This window comes from Oncorhynchus mykiss, chromosome 8 (genome assembly GCF_057628025.1).
Source record: "Oncorhynchus mykiss isolate SJ-2025 chromosome 8, ASM5762802v1, whole genome shotgun sequence".
Classification (NCBI taxonomy): Eukaryota; Metazoa; Chordata; class Actinopteri; order Salmoniformes; family Salmonidae; genus Oncorhynchus; species Oncorhynchus mykiss.
Genome location: NC_143029.1, coordinates 24,246,212 through 24,270,485, shown reverse-complemented (window position 1 = coordinate 24,270,485; position 24,274 = coordinate 24,246,212). Strand labels below are relative to the sequence as shown.

Sequence of the window (24,274 nt, the reverse complement as noted above, 5' to 3'; positions counted from 1 at the left end):
TGATTTAATGCTTTCATACTGTTTCAGGATGGGAAGTAGCAGGTTAGAGAATAATACTGGTTTCCAAATTGCATTTCAGTTATGCTTCAGTGGTTATGCATGTTGAGTTCTTATTCATGGGAGAGGGGAAGATGTAGGAGGATGTCCCTTGGGGGTATCCGTACCTAGGTAGGACATGCGAGGGTTAGGTTAATAAACATGCTGGAGCTAGAACCTCGTTGTCGCGCGTCCTTATTTTAGATCATACTACACTAGAAGCACAAGCATTTCGCTACACTCGCATTAACATCTGCTAACCATGTGTATGTGACAAATACATTTTGATTTTATTTAATTATGACAACTTCCTAGGACATCCTCCAGCCTATCCGAGCTCTTACAGCAGGAACTGACATGTTATCCACCCAATCAAAGGATCAGAGAATTAATTTAGTACTGAAAGCATTAACTACATATAACTAGCACTGCAGTGTATAAAATGTGATGAGTAGTTGACTCAAAGAGAAAGAAAATAGTTGAACAGTTTTGAAAATATTAATTTCTTCCATAATGAAAGAGAAGCAAGAGAGAAAGAGAGATTTTTTTCACACTATAAGTTTGTGTTTCTTACATCTGCATACGGCTAGTTTGTATTTTCTTAGCATGTTGGGCCTAAATTGTGTTAGCCACTAACACTAGTTAGCTAGCTAATAAATGTACTGAGTCTGAGCAAACGTAGCTAGCTGTACCTCCAGATTATGCCAGGGATGGTGTGACCTAAATCAGCATGTTTGTGCAACAGTATCTTCTAAATCAAAGAGGACTATGCAATGCATGAGTACATGAAGTAGCTAAGATAAAACATTAAATGTAGCCAAAGATTATAGGGTCCCCTAGAAAACTCTGACCATCACTTTGGTTCCTACCCTGTCACAATAACTCCTCCCTGGCATTTTCATTCGTTGGCATGTTAAACACTATTCAATGTGCCCACTATTATATTCCAACTATAGAATTAGAATGATCATTATATTTCCATGATTCCAACAGTTTTTCTCTAAATCTCAATTGCAAAATTTGGTTAAAAATAAGGCCTAAATGGTGTGCCCATATCATGCTGCACTTACTTGTTGGTTACAGCTTTTTGATTTGTTGTCGCAACCAGAAATTTCCTTGACTCCCCGTTGTCAGGGGGCGCCAAAGATGCTACTGACACTTGCACCAAATATATTTTTTGAACTAAACCAAGCTAGACCCCAGCCTGTCGTTTCCAATAAAAACGAATTATTCGTAAATTGGCTCTGGCTATGTACTCCGATTTCAGAGCGCTATTGTCTGAGTGTGCCAGAGCGCAGAATAACTGATGAATCGACTAACGCTCAGCACCCGTTTTAGCCAATTAGCTTGGGTGCTTGACTGCGGTTGTGAGGTCAAAACGCTCGGATCAAGCCTACTCCTCAGTTAGATCGTTCAGTGACAGTGTGCGCAGTAAACGCTCTGAATTTACAAATGACAATCTGACAACGCTCTGAATTTACGAAAGCCCTAAACGCACTCTGGCACTCCAGATTTAATTTACGAACACACCCATGGTGAGCAGAGCCAAGCACAAGCTACCAACATCCTATTGGCGAGTTCTAGCATGTCTCTGGCTATTTCCATTAGGGAAAAGCCTATTCTGTGAAGTAAGCGTGTGCAATAACTCAGTTTGCTTTTGCAATCCTTCTAAACAACGCGATTTTAAAAAACGATTGCAAAGGGTAAAGTCTACAAAACTTAGTCCACTCTGTTCATAACGGAATTTCGGACAAAAAATTCATCCTTCTGCCGCTGCCCGCAAGTGGGCTTCCTCTCGCTACCATATTTGTGAGTGGCAACTTCAAGCACATTTACACATCCGGTTAAAAATCTGTCTCATTGTTCTATCTGTGCGTTTCAAGAGTGAAAGTAAGAGCAGTACAGACAGACAGATCAAGTTAAAATAATACGACTTTGATCTGGTATTTGACGACCCTCTCATCTAAACCTGCTGTTTGTGACTACTTGGTTTATTTTCTGTCTTGGTTGACATCGTGACAATATTGTGCGGTAAGTAGCTAAACGAATTGATATTCTTGAATTGCACATCTTTTTCTTGCCTCAGCCACAATCGGTGTAATTAACTATGTATTTCAGTAGCAGGTGATCCTGTCTGTGTTACTTTGCAGCGTCAGTCAAATACAGTCAGTCAATGAACTCGTAAATTCATGCAGATTATTATTGTTAAACCAATCAATATTTGCATTGTGTAATGCAATTAGACCTTTACTTTATCAGATAATTGTGTATTGTTGTGAAAAGAAAGAACTGTTGTGACAGTAACCAATAAAAACGAATAGATACATTTATTTTTGTCAGAGCGAGAGTGTTGATTGATTATGCCTTGAATGTTATCCCCGACCAACGGGCTGTTTATACTTTCACTTTCTGATTACTGGAAGAGCAGTACAGACAGACAGATCAAGTTAAGATAATACGACTTTGATCTGGTATTTGACGACCCTCTCATCTAAACCTGCTGTTTGTGACTACTTTGTTTATTTTCTGTCTTGGTTGACATCGTGACAATATTGTGCGGTAAGTAGCTAAACGAATTGATATTCTTGAATTGCACATATTTTTCTTGCCTCAGCCAATTACATCGATTGTGGCTATGTATTTTAATAACAAGTGAAGCTTTCTGTGTTGCTTTGCATGGTCAGTGAAATAGTAAGTCAATGAACTCACAAATTCATGTAGATTATTATGGTAAAACCAATCAATATTTGCATTGTGTAATGCAATTCGAACATTTTGTATTGTTGTGACAAGAATGAGCTGTTGTGAAAGTAACCAATAAAAACGAATAGATCAATTATTTTTGTCAGAGCAAAAGAGTGTTGGCTGAATATGCGTTGAACGTTATCCCCGACCAACGGGCTGTGGACACTTTCACTTTCTGATTACCCGAAATCATGAGGATGTTTCAAGCGTGAAAGTAGAAGCAGTACAGACATGTTTACATAACATGTTCATAAGATAATACCACTTTTGATCTGGTATTTGACGACCCTCTCATCCAAACCTGACGTTGGGACTAGTTTGTTTATTTTCTCTGTTGATTGACATCGAGAGAGTATTGTGCAGGTAAACAAATTTATATTATTAAATTGGGCATATTTTTCTTGCCCCAACCACAATGTAATTAGGCTATGTACTGTATTTCCATGTATGGGTAGCTGCAGCACAATATGACAATCTGGAGTATTGGCGAGTGGGTGTGTCGAAAGGAGTGTGTGTGTGTGTATGGAAATCAAGTCAGCTAGTTGGGCAGATTTGTTGCTACTCAAAACCGTCAGTCATGGGTGGGCGTGGGAGGGCATAGGCCCACCCTCTTGGGAGCCGAGCTCACCCACGGGGGGGCCAGGCCCAGCCAATCAGAATTCGTTTTTTTTTTCCCACAAAAGGGCTTTATTACAGACAGAAATACTCCTGTTTCATCAGCTGTCCGGGTGGCTGATCAGATGATCCCGCAGGTGTAGAAACCAGATGTGGACGTCCAGGGCTATTGTGGTTACACGTGGTCTGCGGTTGTGACGTACTGCCAAATTCTCTAAAATGACGTTGGAGGCAGCTTATGATAAAGAAATTAACATACAATTATCTGGCAACAGCTCTGGTGGACATTCCTGCAGTGAGCATACCAATTGCATGCTCCCTCAAAACTTGAGACATTTTGTGGCATTGTGTTGTGTGACAAAACTGCACATTTTAGAGTGGCCATTTATTGTGCGAAGAACGAGGTGCACCTGTGTAATGATCATGCTGTTTAATTAGCTTCTCTATATGCCATACCTGTCAGGTGGATGGAATATATTGGCAAAGGAGAAATGCTCACTAACAAGGATGTAAAATTGGAGAGAAATTAGCTTTTTGTGCATATGGAAAATTTCTGGTATCTTTTATTTCAGCTCATAAAACATGGGACGGACACTTTACATTTTTGTTCAGTGGATGTCGCATTGATACATACATACATACATACATACATACATACAGTGGGGCCAAAAAGTATTTAGTCAGCCACCAATTGTGCAAGTTCTCCCACTTAAAAAGACGAGGCCTGTAATGTTCATCATAGGTACACTTCAACTATGACAGACAAAATGAGAAAAAAAATCCAGAAAATCTCATTGTAGGATTTTTTATTTATTTATCTGCAAATTATGGTGGAAAATAAGTATTTGGTCAATAACAAAAGTTTATCTCAAAACTTTGTTATATACCCTTTGTTGGCAATGACAGAGGTCAAACGTTTTCTGTATGTCTCCACAAGGTTTTCACACACTGTTGCTGGTATTTTGGCCCATTCCTCCATGCAGATCTCCTCTAGAGCAGTGATGTTTGGGGGCTGTTGCTGGGCAACACAGACTTTCAACTCCCTCCAAAGATTTTCTATGGGGTTGAGATCTGGAGACTGGCTAGGCCACTCCAGGACCTTGAAATGCTTCTTACAAAGCCACTCCTTCGTTGCCCGGGCGGTGTGTTTGGGATCATTGTCATGCTGAAAGACCCAGCCACGTTTCATCTTCAATGCCCTTGCTGATGGAAGGAGGTTTTTACTCAAAATCTCACGATACATGGCCCCATTCATTCTTTCCTTTACACGGATCAGTCGTCCAGGTCCCTTTGCAGAAAAACAGCCCCAAAGCATGATGTTTCCACCCCCATGCTTCACAGTAGGTATGGTGTTCTTTGGATGCAACTCAGCATTCTTTGTCCTCCAAACACGACGATTTGAGTTTTTACCAAAAAGTTATATTTTGGTTTCATCTGACCATATGACATTCTCCCAATCTTCTTCTGGATCATCCAAATGCTCTCTAGCAAACTTCAGACGGGCCTGGACATGTACTGGCTTAAGCAGGGGGACACGTCTGGCACTGCAGGATTTGAGTCCCTGGCGGCGTAGTGTGTTACTGATGGTAGGCTTTGTTACTTTGGTCCCAGCTCTCTGCAGGTCATTCACTAGGTCCCCCCGTGTGGTTCTGGGATTTTTGCTCACCGTTCTTGTGACCATTTTGACCCCACGGGGTGAGATCTTGCGTGGAGCCCCAGATCGAGGGAGATTATCAGTGGTCTTGTATGTCTTCCATTTCCTAATAATTGCTCCCACAGTTGATTTCTTCAAACCAAGCTACTTACCTATTGCAGATTCAGTCTTCCCAGCCTGGTGCAGGTCTAAAATTTTGTTTTTGGTGTCCTTTGACAGCTCTTTGGTCTTGGCCATAGTGGAGTTTGGAGTGTGACTGTTTGAGGTTGTGGACAGGTGTCTTTTATACTGATAACAAGTTCAAACGGGTGCCATTAATACAGGTAACGAGTGGAGGACAGAGGAGCCTCTTAAAGAAGAAGTTACAGGTCTGTGAGAGCCAGAAATCTTGCTTGTTTGTAGGTGACCAAATACTTATTTTCCACCATAATTTGCAAATAAATTCATAAAAAATCATACAATGTGATTTTCTGTCATAGTTGAAGTGTACCTATGATGAACATTACAGGCCTCTCTCATCTTTTTAAGTGGGAGAACTTGCACAATTGGTGGCTGACTAAATACTTTTTTGCCCCACTGTACATACATACATACATACATACATACAGTTGAAGTCGGAAGTTTACATACACTTACGTTGGAGTCATTAACTTGTTTTTCAACCACTCCACAAATTTCTTGTTAATAACGCCTGAAGGTATATCGGTCATCTGTACAAACAATAGTACGTAAGTATAAACACCTTGGAACCACGCAGCCGTCATAGCGCTCAGGAAGGAGACGCGTTCTGTCTCCTAGAGATGATCATACCTTGGTGCGAAAAGTGTAAATCAATCCCAGAACAACAGCAAAGGACCTTGTGAAGATGCTGAGGAAACAGGTAGAAAATTATCTATATCCACAGTAAAACGAGTCCTATAATGACATTACCTGAAAGGTTGCTCAGCAAGGAAGAAGCCACTGCTCCAAAACCGCCATAAAAAAGAGAAACGGTTTGCAACTGCACATGGGGACAAATAGCGTACTTTTTGGAGACATGTCTTCTGGTCTGATGAAACAAAAATAGAACTGTTTGGCCATAATGACCATCGTTATGTTTGGAGGAAAAAGTGTGAGGCTTGCAAGCCGAAGAACACCATCTCAACCGTGAAGCACGGGGGCGGCAGGGAAGCCAAGTGGTTAGAGCGTTGGACTAGTAACCGGAAGGTTGCAAGTTCAAACCCCCGAGCTGACATGGTACAAATCTGTCGTTCTGCCCTTGAACAGGCAGTTAAACCACTAGGCCGTCATTGAAAATAAGAATTTGTTCTTAACTGACTTGCCTAGTTAAATAAAGGTAAAACAATTCAATAAAAAAAATGTTGTGGGGGTGCTTTGTTGCAGGAGGGACTGGTGCACTTCACAAAATAGATGGCATCATGAGGGTGGAAAATTATCTGGATATATTGAAGCAACATCTCAAGACATCAGTCAGGAAGTTGAAGCTTGGTCGCAAATGGGTCTTCCAAATAGACAATGACCCCAAGCATACTTCCAAAGTTGTGGCAAAATGTCTTAAGGACAACAAGTCAAGATATTGGAGTGGACATCACAAAGCCCTGACCTCAATCCTATAGAACATTTGTGGGCAGAACTAAAAAGGTGAGCAAGGAGGCCTACAATCCTGAATCAGTTACACCAGCTCTGTCAGGAGGAATGGGCCAAAATTCACCGAAATTATTGTGGGAAGCTTGTGGAAGGCTACCCGAAACGTTTGACCCAAGTTAAACAATTTAAAGGCAATTCTACTAAATACTAATTGAGTGTATGTAAACCTCTTACCCACTGGGAATGTGATGCAAGAAATAAAAGGTTAAATAAATAATTCTCTCCACTTTTATTCTGACATTTCACATTCTTAAAATAAAGTGGTGCTCCTAACTGACCTAAGACAGGGAATTTCCGACTTCAACTCTACATAAGGTCTACTACTCATTGGGGAGGTCTTTTACTCAATGGGGAGGGCATGAACGACAACAATACCGGGACACAGTACCCTTGCTCCCGCTTGACTGACAACTGCTGTCCTGCAACGGCATGGGAAGTAGCTACCTAGTAGCCAATGTCAGGGGTGAACATCACAGTAATCACACACATACAACACATGAAGCAACTGTAGACCCCATCGTCAATACCTTTAATAAGTAACTTTTAAATATGACTCAGACTCATCATCTGGCTTGAAAACAGAAGTCCAAACTATATCTCAATGTAAGGTAGTTGCGTAATAAGAAATGGAAGAAAAAAAACTCACAAGTTCAATCAAAACTCCTTTCGACACACCCATTTCTTTCGACACACCCACTCCTTTCGACATGCTCACTACTTTCCTTTCGACACCCCCACTCGCCCATTTTGATTTGGTCGCCATGTTGGGATACAGCTACCCTCTTGTCTGTATTTCAGTAACAGGTGATCCTGTCTGTGTCGCTCTGCAGGGTCAGTGAAATACAGTCAGTCATGAACAATAAGGAGGTAAAGATGCTGCAAATGTTCAAAGACCTCTTTCCTAGTTTGTTATTCATTTTCTTCTATAGATATGTTATTGGCATTAGGGATATTTGCAGATGGAAATCTTAGCACCATTAAGTAGGCCTCAAGAGGACCTCTTGTCAGATGCAAGGGGCAACTACTCAGCCACACGAGGCGAGCCAAACACACTTCCTACAGACGTTAACAAAGGCCCTAACATTCAAGAATCAATTCAAGATGTAAACAAACTTCCCACAGACAGCGAGAATTTACTTACCCTTTCTTTCTAAAATTGTCTGCCTAAATTGTTGCCACCCCTATTACTAGCCTGTTCAATCTCTCTTTCGTGTCGTCTGAGATTCCCAAAGATTGGAAAGTAGCTGCGGTCATCACCCTCTTCAAAGGGGGGGACACTCGACCCAAACTGCTACAGACCTATATCTATCCTACTCTGCCTTTCTAAGGTCTTTGAAAGCCAAGTCAACAAACAGATTACCGACCATTTTGAATCCCACCATACCTTCTCCGCTATGCAATCTGGTTTCAGAGCTGGTTATGGGTGCACCTCAGCCACGCTCAAGGTCCTAAACAATATCTTGACCGCCATCGATAAGAAACAATACTGTGCAGCCGTATTCATTGACCTGGCCAAAGCTTTCGACTCTGTCAATCCCCACATCCTCATCGGCAGACTCGACAGCCTTGGTTTCTCAAATGATTGCCTCGCCTGGTTCACCAACTACTTCTTTGATAGAGTTCAGTGTGTCAAATCGGAGGATCTGTTGTCCGGGCCTCTGGCAGTCTCTATGGGGGTGCCACAGGGTTAAATTATTGGACCGACTCTCTTCCCTGTATACATCAATGATGTCGCTCTTGCTGCTGGTGAGTCTCTGATCCACCTCTACGCAGACAACACAATTCTGTATACCTCTGGCCCTTCTTTGGACACTGTGTTAACAACCCTTCAGGCAAGCTTCAATGCCTACAACTCTCCTTCCGTGGCCTCCAATTGCTCTTAAATACAAGTTAAACTAAATGCATGCTCTTCAACCGATTGCTGCCTGCACCTGCCCGCCTGTCCAACATCACTACTCTGGAAGGTTCTGACTTAGAATATGTGGACAACTACAAATACCTAGGTGTCTGGTTAGACTGGAAACTCTCCTTCCAGACTCACATCAAACATATCCAATCCAAAGTTAAATCTAGAATTGGCTTCCTATTTCGCAACAAAGCATCCTTCACTCATGCTGCCAAACATACCCTTGTAAAACTGACCATCCTACCAATCCTCGACTTCGGCGATGTCATTTACAAAATAGCCTCCAATACCCTACTCAATAAATTGGATGCAGTCTATCACAGTGCCATCCGTTTTGTCACCAAAGCCCCATATACTCCCCACCACTGCGACCTGTACGCTCTCGTTGGCTGGCCCTCGCTTCATACTCGTCGCCAAACCCACTGGCTCCAGGTCATCTACAAGACCCTGCTAGGTAAAGTCCCCCCTTATCTCAGCTCACTGGTCATCATAGCAGCACCCACCTGTAGTACGTGCTCCAGCAGGTATATCTCTCTGGTCACCCCCAAAACCAATTCTTCCTTTGGCCGCCTCTCCTTCCAGTTCTCTGCTGCCAATGACTGGAACAAACTACAAAAATTTCTGAAACTGGAAACACTTATCTCCCTCAATAGCTTTAAGAACCAGCTGTCAGAGCAGCTCACAGATTACTGCACCTGTACATAGCCCATCTATAATTTAGCCCAAACAACTACCTCTCCCCCTACTGTATTTATTTATTTAATTATTTTGCTCCTTTGCACCCCATTATTTCTATCTCTACTTTGCACATTCATCCACTGCAAATCTACCATTCCATTGTTTTTACTTGCTATATTGTATTTACTTCGCCACCATGGCCTTTTTTTTAGCCTTTACCTCCTCTCACTTAATTTACTCACATTGTATATAGACTTATTTTTCTACTGTATTATTGACTGTATGTTTGTTTTACTCCATGTGTAACTCTGTGTTGTTGTATGTGTCGAACTGCTTTGCTTTATCTTGGCCAGGTCGCAATTGTAAATGAGAACTTGTTCTCAACTGTCCTACCTGGTTAAATAAAGTTTAATTACAAGACATTTTTCCATAATTAGCTAAAAATCACTAAAAATCACATTTGGTGTGTCATTCGATTTTGAATCATGTGCATTCAAAATCGAATGACACACCAAATGTGATTTTTATTTCTATTAGCTAGTGCTGAGTGTTAAAGTGTGTTTATTCAATGTGGGGAATGCAGATGACATGGAGACCTATGAGCAGAATAACATCCAGGTACTGCATGTGTAGCATATACTCTCATTTCAAACTTTGATTCTTGTCAGCTGATATTACCAACTGTACAATTAAATTAGATAATTGACATTAATTCAATTTTAAATATGCGGCGTTAATAAGGGTGACGTCATCATGCAATAAAGCATTGTAATCTTATAAATTGTTTATAATACAATCTGGTGTGATTTCTGAACTTTTCTCTCTGTTGCAGCAGGAACCTCCAAAAGGTATGCCTACTGTGAAATCAAACATATATTTTGCAGTATCTGGGTCCCAATTAACTTGTGGTAACTGCCTGTAGCAGGATATCAAAGAGTCCTGAGATCAGTATTGCAATCATCTTCTATTTATTTAACATTTCAACATTTCAGGGGAATAGGAACAATGGGCATCTTGGCAAAAAAAGGTTGTCTGATAACAATAGGGCTGCTACCTATCAGTTTGTGCTGTTCGTGGTGCTGTCCATGGTACAGAACTTTTGCACGCCCATACACTGAAAAAAATGAAGGTTCTTTAATGGTTCTTCCTCAGCTCTTAAGGTTTCTTGGAGAACTCTTGCCCAAGAATAACCTTGCATCAACAGTTCTTCAGAATTCTAAAAGATTCTTTAAATGTATAGAAAGCCTGCAGATGTGTCCCTTTCATAGCACACAGCAAATTGACCAGTGTTGATTTGTCAGTGTAACATTTCTAGTGTCGATGCAATAATTAAATTAACAATTAAATTAACACTCAGTGGTGTAAAATAACCCCACTGTTGGTGTTAATAGCCAGCATTGAACCAAAACCATGCCCATTATTATCATATTTCCCAGCATGCTCTTTTGCAGGTAGATTTTTAGAATAGTTTGTTTTAATATCTATGTTTTTGCATGTACAGTACCAGTCAAAAGTTTGGACACACCTTCTCATTCCAGGGTTTTCCTTATTTCTTACTATTTTCTACATTGTAGAATAATAGAGAAGACATGAAAACTATGAAGTAACACATATTGAATCATGTAGTAACCATAAAAGTGTTAAACAAATCAATATATTTTACATTTGAGATTCTTCAAAGTAGCCACCCTTTGCCTTGATGACAGTTTTGCACACTCTTGGAATTCTTTCAACCAGCTTTATTCTTTCAACCACATCACATGATTTCTGCCGCAAGCTCTGGACCATTACACCGGATCATCGCAGCTAGCTAGCTGTAATTGAGTGGCTACTGTTAGCTAACGCCTCTGTCCCGAAGCAAGCACGAGTTAGCCTTGAGCTAGGCCCATATACCAGCTAACTTCTTGGGCTACAATACCTCTTTTGCCAACTGGCCTGGACCCTTTATTGTCAACACGGAGCCCCAGCCTATCCATCATGACTGGTCTGCCAATGTAATCGTCCAGTGTGGTTTCAACAGGCTTTTCCACTGCGATGTCGCCGAAGACCGATCTGCTAGCCCCGGCCCGCTAACTCTCATTTGTTGACTTCTGTAACCGTAAAAGCCTTTGTTTCAGCACACTCCGCCAACCCTGATGTCCTAGCCGTGTCTGAAACCTGGCTTAGGAAGGTCACCAAAATTGCTGAAATTTCCATCCCCAACTACAACATTTTCCGTCAAGATAGAACTGCCAAATGGGGCGGAGTCGCAATCAACTGCTGAGATAGCCTGCCGAGTTCTGTCATACCATCCAGGTCTGCGCCAAAACAGTTTGAGATTCAATCTTTAAAAATCCACCTTTCCAGAAGTAAGTCTCTCACTGTTGCCGCTTGTTATAGACCCCCCTCAGCCTCCAGCTGTGCCCTGGACACCATATGTGAATTGATTGCCCCCCATTTATCTTCAGAGTTCGTACTGTTAGGTGACCTAAACGGGGATATGCTTAACATCCCGGCCATCCTACAATCTAAGATAGATGCCCTCAATCTCACACAAATGATCAAGGAACCTATCATGGACAACCCTAAATCCGTAAACACGGGCAACCTCATAGATATTACCCTGGCCAACTTGCCCTCTAAATACACCTTTTCTGTCTTCAACCAGGATCTCAGCAATAACTGCCTCATTGCCTGCGTCCGTAATGGGTCTGCGGTCAAACGACCACCCCTCATCAATGTCAAATGCTCCCTAAAACACTTCAGCAAGCAGGCCTTTCTAATCGACCTGGCCCGGGTGTCCTGGAAGGATATTGACCTCATCACGTCAGTAGAGGATGCCTGGTTATTCTTTAAAAGTGCTTTCCTCACCATCTTAAACAAGCATGCCCCATTCAAAAAATGTAGAACTAAGAACAGATATAGCCCTTGGGTCACTCCAGACTTGACTGCCCTTGACCAGCACAAAAACATCCTGTGGCATACTGCATTAGCATCGAATAGCCCCTGTAATATGCAACTTTTTAGGGAAGTTAGGAACCAATATACTCAGTCAGATAGGAAAGCAAAGGCTAGCTTTTTCAAACAGAAATGTGCATCTTTTAGCACAAATTCTAAAAAGTTTTGGGACACTGTAAAGTCCATAGAGAATAAGAGCACCTCCTCCCAGCTGCCCACTGCACTGAGGCTAGGAAACAACAAGCATTTTTCTACGATTGGCCATGCTTTCCACCTGGCTACCCTGGCCAACAGCTCTGCATCCCCCGCAGCAACTTGCCCAAGCTCCCCTCCTGCTTCTCCTTCACCCAAATCTAGATAGCTGATGTTCTGAAAGAGTTGCAAAATCTGGACCCCTACAAAATCAGCTGGGCTAGACAATCTAGACCCTCTCTTTCTAAAATTATCCGCCGCAATTGTTTCAACCCCTATTACTAGCCTGTTCAACCTCTCTTTCGTATCGTCTGAGATCCCTAAAGATTAGAATGCTGCCGCGGTCATCCCCCTCTTCAAAGGGGAGACACTCTAGAACCAAACTGTTACAGACCCATATCTATCCTGCCCTGTCTTCGAAAGCCAAGTTAACAAACAGATCATCGGCAATTTTGGATCCCACCGTACCTTCTCCGCTATGCAATCTGGTTTCCGAGCTGGTCATGGGTGCACTTCAGCCACGCTCAAGGTCCTAAACGATATCATAACCGTCATCAATAAAAGACAGTACTGTGCAGCTGTCTTCATCGACCTGGCTAAGGCTTTCGACTCTGTCAATCACTGCATTATTTTCGGCAGACTCAGTAGCCTTGGTTTCTCAAATGACGGCCTCGCCTGGTTCACCAACTACTTCTCAGACAGAGTTCAGTGTGTCAAATCGGAGGGCCTGTTGTCCACAGGGTTCAATTCTCAGGCCGACTCTTTTCTCTGTATATATCCTACCGATCCTTGACTTCGGCGATGTCATTTACAAGTAGAGTGCCTCCAACACTCAACTCAGACTACATCCAATTTGCTATCACAGTGCCGTCCGTTTTGTCACCAAAGCCCCATACACTGCCCACCACTGCGACTTGTATGCTCTCGTTGGTTGGCCCTCGCTTCATATTCATCGCCAAACCCACTGGCTCCAGGTCATGTATAAGTATTTGCTAGGTAAAGCCCCGCCTTATCTCAGCTCACTGGTCAACATAGTGACATCCACCCTTAGCACGCGCTCCAGCAGGTATATATTTCACTGGTCATCCCCAAAACCAACACCTTCTTTGGCCGCCTTTTCTTCCAGTTCTCTGCTGCCAATGACTGGAACGAATTGCAAAAATCACTGAAGCTGGAGATGTATATCTCCCTCACTAAGTTTAAGCATCAGTTGTCAGAGCAGCTTACCGATCACTACACCTGTACACAGCCCATCTGTAAATAGCCCACCCAACTACCTCATCCCCATATTGTTATTTTTTTTGCTCTTTTGCACCCCAGTATCCCTACTTGCACATCATCATCTGCACATCTTTCACTCCAGTGTTAATGCGAAATTGTAATTTATTTCGCCACTATGGCCTATTTATTGCCTTACCTCCCTAATCTTATTACATTTAGACACACTGTATATACATTTTCCCAACTTGTTATTGACTGTACGTTTGTTTATCCCATTTGTAACTCTGTGTTGTTGTTTTTGTCTAACTGCTTTGCTTTATCTTGGCCAGGTCACAGTTGTAAATGAGAACTTGTTCTCAACTAGCCTACCTGGTTAAATAAAGGTGAAATAAAAATAAAATATATATGTTTTTTAAAGGTAGTCACCTGGAATGCATTTAAGTTAATTTGTGGAATTCCTTTCCTTCTTAATGCGTTTGAGCCAATCAGTATTGTGACAAGATAGGGGTGGTATACAGAAGATAACCCTATTTGGTAAAAGACCAAATCCATATTATGGCACGAACAGCTCAAATAAGCAAAGAGAAACAACAGGCCATCATTACTCTAAGACATGAAGGTCAGTCAATGTGGAAAATGTCAAGAACTTTGAAAGTTTCTTCAAGTGCAGTTACAAAACCATCAAGCGCTATTAAACTGGCTCTCAATGAGGACCGCCACAGGAAAGGAAGACCCAGAGTTACCTCTGCTGCAGAGGATTAGTTCATTAGCGTTAACTGCACCTGTCAGCGATTGGGTGCAGAGTTATAGCGGAGTCAGAACACAGGTATTGAGTAACATAACTGAGTTTACTCAAAATTCCAAATAGGAACATACAAAAAACACTAGCACATAACACAACCACTAACGACATAAACAATCACGGACAGAACAGGAATGTATGCCAGAGGGTTAAATAAGGAACGTGATATGTAATAGAAACCAGGTGTGTGTGTAATACAGACAAAACAAAACAAAACTGAAACATGGATCGATGGTGACTAGAAAGCCGGTGACGTCGACCGCCGAACACCACCGGAACAAGGAGAATGGCCGACTTCGGCGGACGTCGTGACAGCACCTCAGAAATTGCAGCCCAAATAAATGCTTCACAGAGTTCATGTATCAGACTTGTCTCAACATCAACTGTTCAGAGGAGACTGCGTAAATCAGGCCTTCATGGACAAATTGCTGCAAAGAAACCACTACTAAAGGACACCAGTAAGAAGAGACTTGCTTGGGCCAAGAAACACAAGCAATGGACATTAGACCGGTGGAATCTGTCCTTTGGTCTGATTAGTCCAAATTTCTGATTTTTGATTCTAACCGCCCTGTCTTTGTGAGATGCAGAGTAGGTGAATGGATGATCTTCATATGTGTGGTTCCCACTGTGAAGCATGGAGGAGGAGATGTGGGGGTGCTTTGTTGGTGGCACTGTCAGTTATTTATTATTTAAGTCACACTTTTTTTAGCTGCTTTTTGTTCTATGTTGCTATGTCTGTATGCCACGTCTTGCTTGTCCTATGTTGTTATGTCTGTATGCTATGTCTTGCTTGTCCTATGTTGCTATTGTCTATATTGTAATTGTTTTTAATAACCTGCCCAGGGACTGCGGTTGAAAATTAGCCGGCCGGCTAAAATCGGCACTTTTACTGAAACGTTGATTAATGTGCACTGTCCCTGTAAAAAAAAAAAAAAAACTCAACTCAACCAGCATGACTACCAGAGCATTTTGCAGCGATACGCCATCCCCTCTTGTTTGCGCTTAGTGGGGCTATCATTTGTTTTTCAACAGGACAATGACCTAAAACACACCTTCAGGCTGTGTAAGGACTATTTGACTAAAAATAGTGCTGTGCTGCATTAGATGACCTGGCCTCCACAATCACCCGACTTCAACCCAATTGAGATGGTTTGGGATGAGTTGGACAGCAGAGTGAAGGAAAAGCAGCCAACAAGTGCTCAGCATATGTGGGAACTCCTTCCAGACTGTTGGATAATAATTTCCCCTGAAGCTGGTAGAGAAAGCCAAGAGTGTGCAAAGCTGTCATCAAGGCAAAGGGTGGCTACTTTGAAGAATCTACAATATATTTTGATTTGTTTACCACTTTTTTGGTTACTACGTGATTCCATACGTGTTATTACATAGTTTTGATGTCTTCACTATTATTCTGCAATGTATAAAATAGTAAAAATAGTAACCCTTGAATGAGTAGGTGTGTCCAAACTTTTGATTGGTACTGTATGTTGATTGTTTAAATATCCTATGCTACTCAAATATAAATAACATACATTTTGCTCTGCTATTCCAATCTGTTACTTGGACGTTTTGCACCCATTACTGAAATGGTTGTTCCAGTTTAGATGTTTTAAAGGGGCAATCAGCAGCTGCTATCCCTATTGTTGGACTTATAAATGAATTACATGTACTCAATGAATCTTGAAGAATATAACTTATAAATGCCTCATGAGTTTAGTTGTCGTACCCATTCGGAACCCAAAATATAAGCTTGTTTTGTGGGTTTGTAAGCAAAGTAAACGTGAACAAACACTATATAGCCTCAAAACATGTGTCAGTCCTTGCATGCATAGCTTTGTATTTGAGAGAGGTTACATTTCTCCAGCTCCATCCCTCAGCTTCTTAAAACAAAAATATACAATGTATTATGCTGGTGTCCAGACACTTTCCTAGGAATGATTAAACATATTTTATCTGGACCGTCAAGACCGCATTAGTCCCCTTAACTAAAGCCTAGACATTAGCTTTGGGAACTAAAAACAATCCATAAGCATTAAAGCAATCAGCAGGGTTACTAATTACATGGCTACACTGGACCCCCCTGTGACCTCTCTGTAGCAACCCCAGCAGTTAATATACATTGAATGGGTGATCAGAATGAGTCACAGCACCAAAAAACTGTTAACTTTGATGCAAAATTGAGAGAGTTTACTTTCTGGGGTAATTTCTGAACTTCTCTCTCTGTTGCAGCAGGATTTTCCAAAAGGTAAGAAAGTACCTGTTATAAATCGAACCTTGATATTATACCCACAGTTGGGAAGCTTATTACGTTTCCCTGCACTGCAGCACAGGTGAAGAAAAGTGCAGCTGCAAAGCGGATACAACTGCACCTTCAGGGGCATATTTCCGAAATGTCCCCTATGTATTTCATGACATACTTTGCAAACAAATTTGACGCATGTGAATGTACCACAATGTACCATTGTTGCAGCACAGGCATTTTTTACCTAAATGTTTTTTCTCTCTGTAGTGCCAAGGATAGCTCTACTAGCTATTGTATCTGGGAATACTCTAGGGTCTCATGAGGGCATAACACAGCAACTCACCGTAACCACTAGCTTAATTGAGGTGACATCACCAGAGGAGAGTGTCGTCATGGCTTTCTGTCCCACCGTCTCTCATGCTGGGACTGATATTGAAGCATCACTGCAGCAGATTCCAGGCAATTCAGTAATCTGACCAAATTCCTCTGACAGCTATTGTCTTCCATGTTTAGATGGGTAGAAATAAAAGTAATTGACAATGGCAACAGTAACTTGTGCATGTTATTACATTCAGCATACGTTGCTAGGCTTCTCATATCCATTGTTAAGAGTTGACATATATTTTGTTTCCTAAACCTGTCATTCTTGTAGTGATGCACAAAGGTTGTGTCTGAAAACAATAAGCCTACTAGCTATCAGTTTGCGCTGGTCGTGGCGCTGTCCATTGCCCTAAATAATTGTGCGCAGGTAGATAGTTTGCGCTGATCGTGGCGCTGTCCGTGTTGCTGAATGTTTGCGCGCCCATAGAATATTTGACCCGATATCTACTGTAGTTTGTGCTGCTGTGGCGCTGGCATGGTGCTGAATGTTTGTGCACCAGTCGAACCGTTATGGTCCCCAATTGGTCAATCACACCGCGATATCACCAGGACTTTGCTAAAAGTTCCACTATCTCCAACTTTTTGCATCCCTCTGTTCTCTGAACGTATTTGGCCGTGCTCATTTTAGCGAGATCTGCTTTCCTTCCATTGAAAATGAATTGGCTCTGTCATTTTGTCAGTGCCCATCAATTTTAGCGGACATTGCCTGTAAGGGCACAGCAAGTGATTCCCGCAGGGTAGTTAGATGTCTTTATTGTAGCAGAGGCTTCAATACAATTGAAGTTAGCCTACAACGCTGTCATTTAGGGAACGTGCAACTGAGATCCATCATGATGGCAGGCTGTAAGACTCTTTGAATATGCTTATGTTGTAACTGAGGTGTCACAGTTGCTTAACCACATACTTAAACCATATGTTTATTATTCTATAGAGTTGAAGATGGAGAAGTTCTTTACCATTCTGACTGGGAATACTCTGGGGTCTCATGAGGAAATAAATCGCCGGCTCACTACAAAAGGTTTAACGAAGGTGACGTCATCGGCGGAGAGTGATGTCATCATTGCTTTCTGTCCCATTGTCTCTCGTGCCGGGACTGATATTGAAGCAGCACTGCAGCAGATTCCTGGTAATCTTGGCACCCAGAACCAAGTGTACTGTAACAGTCTGTCATCAGAGACTATTTCCAGATCAACAATATCCATAAAAAAACTTCTCAAAAAGTTTAATCTTATTCCAAATGCTCTTATTTGTCCCTCACTCTCTTGACAGCTGGTAAACCTACCATTTTGGTGGTGATGCATCACACCTTCAACCCAGACTACACTGTACCTGACAGCAGCAGACTAGTGACCAGAGGTGATGTAATACTCACAGTGGACTGTCTCTTCCATGAGAGCCAGGGACTATTGGAGTGTCATCGCAATGAAGCAGCATTCAAAATGATTGTGAACATAATACTGCCAATGGTAATGTAGTTTATCCAGTGGGGTAATGCAAGCTTCAGTTGGGAATACTAACACCAAGTAGCACCTCCTGCATACTTACTTATACTGTGTATTTTAACTTGCAGAATGACTGGGAGATTATTGAAGCCAGTGAAGCGCTTGAGCATAAAATCTTGGAGGTATTTTTTTCTAATTTCAGAGTTTGCTACTTTGCTCAACGGCTGATGTGATTGTACAACTGTACAAAAATATGCACTGTATTATGCTGGTGTCCAGACACTTTCCTAGGAATGATTAAATAAATTTAATCTGAACTGTCAAGACCACATTAGACCACTTAGTTAAAGCCTGGGCATTAGCTCTGGGAGCTAAAAACAATCAATAAGCAATGAAGCAATCCACAGGGTTACTAATTACATGGCTACACTGCACCCCCCTGTGACCTCCTCTCTGTAGCATCCCCAGCAGCTAATAGACATTGAATGGGTGATCAGAATGAGTCACAGCACAAAAAAATTGATTAACTTTTATACAAAATTAAGAGAGTTTACTTTTTGGGGTAATTTCTGAACTTCTCTCTCTGTTGCAGCAGGATTCTCCAAAAGGTAAGTACAGTAAGTACCTGTTATAGGACTGATATTGAAGCAGCACTGCAGCAGATTCCAGGTAATCCAGTAATCTGACCAAATTCCTCTGACAGCTACTGTCTTCCATGTTTAGATGGGTCAAAGTAAAAGTAAGCGACAATGGCAACAGTAACTTATGCATGTTATTACATTTAGCATACGTTGCTAGGCTACTCATATCCATGGTTAAGAGTTGACATGTATTTTGATTCCTTTTTGACAGCTGGTAAACCTGTCATTCTGGTAGTACTGCATCACACCTTCAACCCAGACTACACTGTACCTGACAGCAGCAGACTAGTGACCAGAGAGGATGTAATACTCACAGTGGACTGTCTCTTCCATGAGAGCCAGGGACTATTGGAGTGTCCTCGCAATGAAGCAGCAGTCAAAGAGATTCTGAAGAAGCTTAATATACATCCTGAGGTATTCTATAATTTGTACACTATTTTAAATACAATGTGACTCTATAGAACACATTTTATACAAGGAGAACCAGTTTGAATTCCTTGTTATTTTTTCACAGATTGCAGTTTCTTCCTTTGACCCTTGTATCATCTGGCGGTAAGTATATTAATTGATATTATTGTTTACATGAACACAGGTCACATCAAGATAAGATGAAAGTACAATTTCAAATGTTATGTTAGCTTCAGTAATCAAAATTCAATTCTGCAAATTGATACCACACTAGCTCCTAGTTGTACTAACTGTTAATTGTTCCTGGGTGTTTTACAGTGTGAAGAAGACAATGAGGCTGACATTGCTTTTATAATAACAGGAAGATTAAAGGGATACTTCAGGATTTTGGCAAGGAGGCCATTTATCTCCTCCCCCCAGAGTCAGATGAACTTGTGGATATGATTTTTATCTCTCTGTGTCCAGTATGAAGGAAGTTAGACATAGTTTCATGAGCCAATGTTGACTAGCATTAGCACAATAACTAAGTCTATGTGTCAACGTTCGTTGAAAGGATCAGACCAAGGCACAGCGTCGTATGCGTACATTCTCTTTATTAAAAGAATGAACACCGAACAAACTTAACAAAATAACAACCGAAACGTGAAGCTATACAATATTGTGCTGACAGGCAACTATACATAGTCAAGATCCCACACCAGAAAGAGGGGAAAAGGCCTGCCGAAATATGATCCCCAATCAGAGACAACGATAAACAGCTGTCTCTGATTGGGAACTATATCAGGCCAACATAGATATACAAAAACCCCTAGATCTTCAAAAACCCTAGACATACAAAAAACTAGAGTACCCACCCTAGTCACACCCTGACCTAACCAAAATATATAGAAAACAGAGATATCTAAGGTCAGGGCGTGACACTATGGGTTTCTGCTAGCATGCTATTCGATACCCATAGCCTTCCAGTCATTGCGCTAACGCTATTTAGTAATTGCACAAGCGCTAGTTAGCAACTTCCTTCAAACTGCACACAGAGACATAACAATTCTATCCACGAGTTCATCTGACTCTGGGGAAGTACATAAAGGGGCTCTTTGTCAAAACTCCAAAGTATCCCTTTGATGAAAAACATATCCAATGGATGTTTAGGATTTAAGATGACACAACAAGGGCCTGACTCTCATAAAGCTGAAGGATGTTAGATTTATATCAGGACAAGATACTGTCAGTAACATCTGATGTGGTTTTGTTTCTTTAGGTTGGCAAAAGATTGGTTGGCCAGAGTGACTGATCCTTACACTGCAACAGTTGAAGTGCCTGTTTGCAATCATGAAGTGCAACATTAAGATGAAGCACATTGCTCCCCAGACTTTAAGATATAATAATGAGTGAATAAGTGGATTGAAGTCTGATTTTGAAAAATGTCTATTCACAGTCAAAACATTTGACAATTTAACCCTATAAATATAACTAACTATAAGCGTTAGAATATGCACTTATAGCCTAAGTGAGTCTAGAACAACTAAAGTGTGTTTTGTCAAAATTGCTTAATAATTAACTCCATTAATGTGGATAAGTATAAAGATAATGTAATATAATGCTTGAGACAACTTTTGATGGGAGTATAAATAAATATACACTACCTGCCAACAGTTTTAGAACACCTACATTCAAGGGTTTTTCAATATTTTTACTATTTTCTACATTGTAGATTAATAGTGAAGACATCAAAACTATGAAATAACACATTTGGAATCATGTAGTAACCAAAAAAGTGTTAAACAAATCCAAATATATTGCATTTTTGAGATAATTCAAAGTAGCCACCCTTTGCCTTGATGACAGCTTTGCACACTTGGCATTCTCTTAACCAGCTTCACCTGGAATGCTTTTCCAATAGTATTGAAGGAGTTCCCACATATGCTGAGCACTTGTTGGCTGCTTTTCCTTCACTCTGCGGTCCGACTTATCCCAAACCATCTCAATTTGTTTGAGGTCGGGGGATTGTGGAGGCCAGGCCATCTGATGCAGTATTCCATCACTCTCCTTCCTTAAACAGCTTGGAGGTATGTTGGGTCATTGTCCTGTTGAAAAACAAGTGATAGTCCCACTGAGCCCAAACCAGAGGGGATGGCATATCGCTGCAGAATACTGTGGTAGCAATGCTGGTTAAGTGTGCCTTGAATTCTAAATAAATCACAGACAGTGTCACCAGCAAAGCACCCCCACACCATAACACCTCCTCCTCCATGCTTTATGGTGGGAAATACACATGCGGAGATCATCCATTCACCCACACCACGTCTCACAAAGACACGGCGGTTGGAACCAAAAATCTCCAATTTGGACTCCAAACCAAAGAATACATTTCCACCAGTCTAATGTCCATTGCTCATGTTTCTTGTCCCAAGCAAGTCTCTTCTTATTATTGGTGTCCTTTAGTAGTGGTTTCATTGCAGCAATTAAACCATGAAGGCCTGATTCACACAGTTTCCTCTGAACAGTTGATGTTGAGATGTGTCTGTTACTTGACCTCTGTGAAGCATTTATTTTGGCTGCAATTTCTGAGGCTGGTAACTCTAATGAACATATCCTCTGCAGCAGAGGTAACTCTGGGTCTTCCTTTCCTATGGCGGTCCTCATGAGAGCCGGTTTCATCATAGTGCTTGATGGTTTTTGCAACTGCACTTGAAGAAACTTTCAAAGTTCTTGAAATGTTCTGTATTGACTGACCTTCATGTCTTAGAGTAATGATGGACTGTCATTTCTCTTTGCTTATTTGAGCTGTTCTTGCCATTATATGGTCTAGGTATTTTACCAAATAGGGCTATCTTTTGTATACCCCCCCCCCCCCACCTAGTCACAATACAACTGATTAGCTCAAACACATTAAGAAGGAAAGAAATTCCACAAATTAACTTTTAAGAAGGCACACCTGTTGACTAAAATGCATTCATTATGAAGTTGGTTGAGAGAATGCCAAGAGTGTGCAAAGCTGTCATCAAAGCAAAGGGTTGCTATTTTTTATATATTTACATTTTTTTAACCCTTTTTTGGTTACTACATGATTCCATATGTGTTATTTCATAGTTTTGACGTCTTCACTAGTATTCTACAATGTAGAAAATAGTACAAATAAAGAAAAACCCTTGAATGAGTAGGTGTTCTTAAACTTTTGACCGGTTGTGTGTACATAAATATATATACTTTATTATGCTACATACTGTGATTTTGCAGACACAGGGTTGATCATAATCATGAAATTGTATTTTTGTTGTTGTTGCATTACCACATTATCCTGAAGTGTTTTGGCCCAATGGCAGCCCTGGCACTTGGGTGTGGAATAAAGATAAATATAACTACTCTAACATCAACAGCTGTAACCTACTAAGCCTATGTGGCACTAAATACAGTGCCTTGCGAAAGTATTCGGCCCCCTTGAACTTTGCGACCTTTTGCCACATTTCAGGCTTCAAACATAAAGATATAAAACTGTATTTTTTTGTGAAGAATCAACAACAAGTGGGACACAATCATGAAGTGGAACGACATTTATTGGATATTTCAAACTTTTTTAACAAATAAAAAACTGAAAAATTGGGCGTGCAAAATTATTCAGCCCCCTTAAGTTAATACTTTGTAGCGCCACCTTTTGCTGCGATAACAGCTGTAAGTCGCTTGGGGTATGTCTCTATCAGTTTTGCACATCGAGAGACTGACATTTTTTCCCATTCCTCCTTGCAAAACAGCTCGAGCTCAGTGAGGTTGGATGGAGAGCATTTGTGAACAGCAGTTTTCAGTTCTTTCCACAGATTCTCGATTGGATTCAGGTCTGGACTTTGACTTGGCCATTCTAACACCTGGATATGTTTATTTTTGAACCATTCCATTGTAGATTTAGCTTTATGTTTTGGATCATTGTCTTGTTGGAAGACAAATCTCCGTCCCAGTCTCAGGTCTTTTGCAGACTCCATCAGGTTTTCTTCCAGAATGGTCCTGTATTTGGCTCCATCCATCTTCCCATCAATTTTAACCATCTTCCCTGTCCCTGCTGAAGAAAAGCAGGCCCAAACCATGATGCTGCCACCACCATGTTTGACAGTGGGGATGGTGTGTTCAGCTGTGTTGCTTTTACGCCAAACATAACGTTTTGCATTGTTGCCAAAAAGTTCAATTTTGGTTTCATCTGACCAGAGCACCTTCTTCCACATGTTTGGTGTGTCTCCCAGGTGGCTTGTGGCAAACTTAAACGACACTTTTTATGGATATCTTTAAGAAATGTCTTTCTTCTTGCCACTCTTCCATAAAGGCCAGATTTGTGCAATATACAACTGATTGTTGTCCTATGGACAGAGTCTCCCACCTCAGCTGTAGATCTCTGCAGTTCATCCAGAGTGATCATGGGCCTCTTGGCTGCATCTCTGATCAGTCTTCTCCTTGTATGAGCTGAAAGTTTAGAGTGACGGCCAGGTCTTGGTAGATTTGCAGTGGTCTGATACTCCTTCCATTTCAATATTATCGCTTGCACAGTGCTCCTTGGGATGTTTAAAGCTTGGGAAATCTTTTTGTATCCAAATCCGGCTTTAAACTTCTTTACAACAGTATCTCGGACCTGCCTGGTGTATTCCTTGTTCTTCATGATGCTCTCTGCGCTTTTAACGGACCTTTGAGACTATCACAGTGCAGGTGCATTTATACGGAGACTTGATTACACACAGGTGGATTGTATT

The 24,274-nt window shown here is 41.3% G+C and overlaps 1 protein-coding gene across 7 annotated transcripts; it reads left to right on the top strand.

Annotated features, from left to right (window-relative positions):
* Nucleotides 1–2,439: 2,439 nt before the first annotated feature.
* LOC149981460 (uncharacterized) lies at nucleotides 2,440–22,918 on the top strand. Of its 7 annotated transcripts, XM_090242985.1 has the most exons (10): nucleotides 2,467–2,595; nucleotides 10,114–10,129; nucleotides 16,660–16,675; nucleotides 17,985–18,179; nucleotides 18,323–18,519; nucleotides 18,624–18,677; nucleotides 19,088–19,112; nucleotides 19,348–19,550; nucleotides 19,651–19,688; nucleotides 20,803–22,918. In XM_090242985.1, exons 4-10 carry the CDS (start codon nucleotides 17,993–17,995, stop codon nucleotides 20,888–20,890), a joined length of 792 nt encoding a protein of 263 aa, XP_090099111.1. In that variant the 5' UTR covers nucleotides 2,467–2,595; nucleotides 10,114–10,129; nucleotides 16,660–16,675; nucleotides 17,985–17,992; the 3' UTR covers nucleotides 20,891–22,918. The 7 variants fall into 7 exon arrangements, with proteins under 7 accessions (XP_090099115.1, XP_090099112.1, XP_090099113.1 ...); XM_090242989.1 differs by lacking the exons at nucleotides 10,114–10,129; nucleotides 16,660–16,675 and having other exon boundaries at nucleotides 2,440–2,595; nucleotides 19,091–19,103; XM_090242986.1 differs by lacking the exons at nucleotides 10,114–10,129; nucleotides 16,660–16,675 and having other exon boundaries at nucleotides 2,440–2,595; nucleotides 19,091–19,112.
* Nucleotides 22,919–24,274: the final 1,356 nt, after the last annotated feature.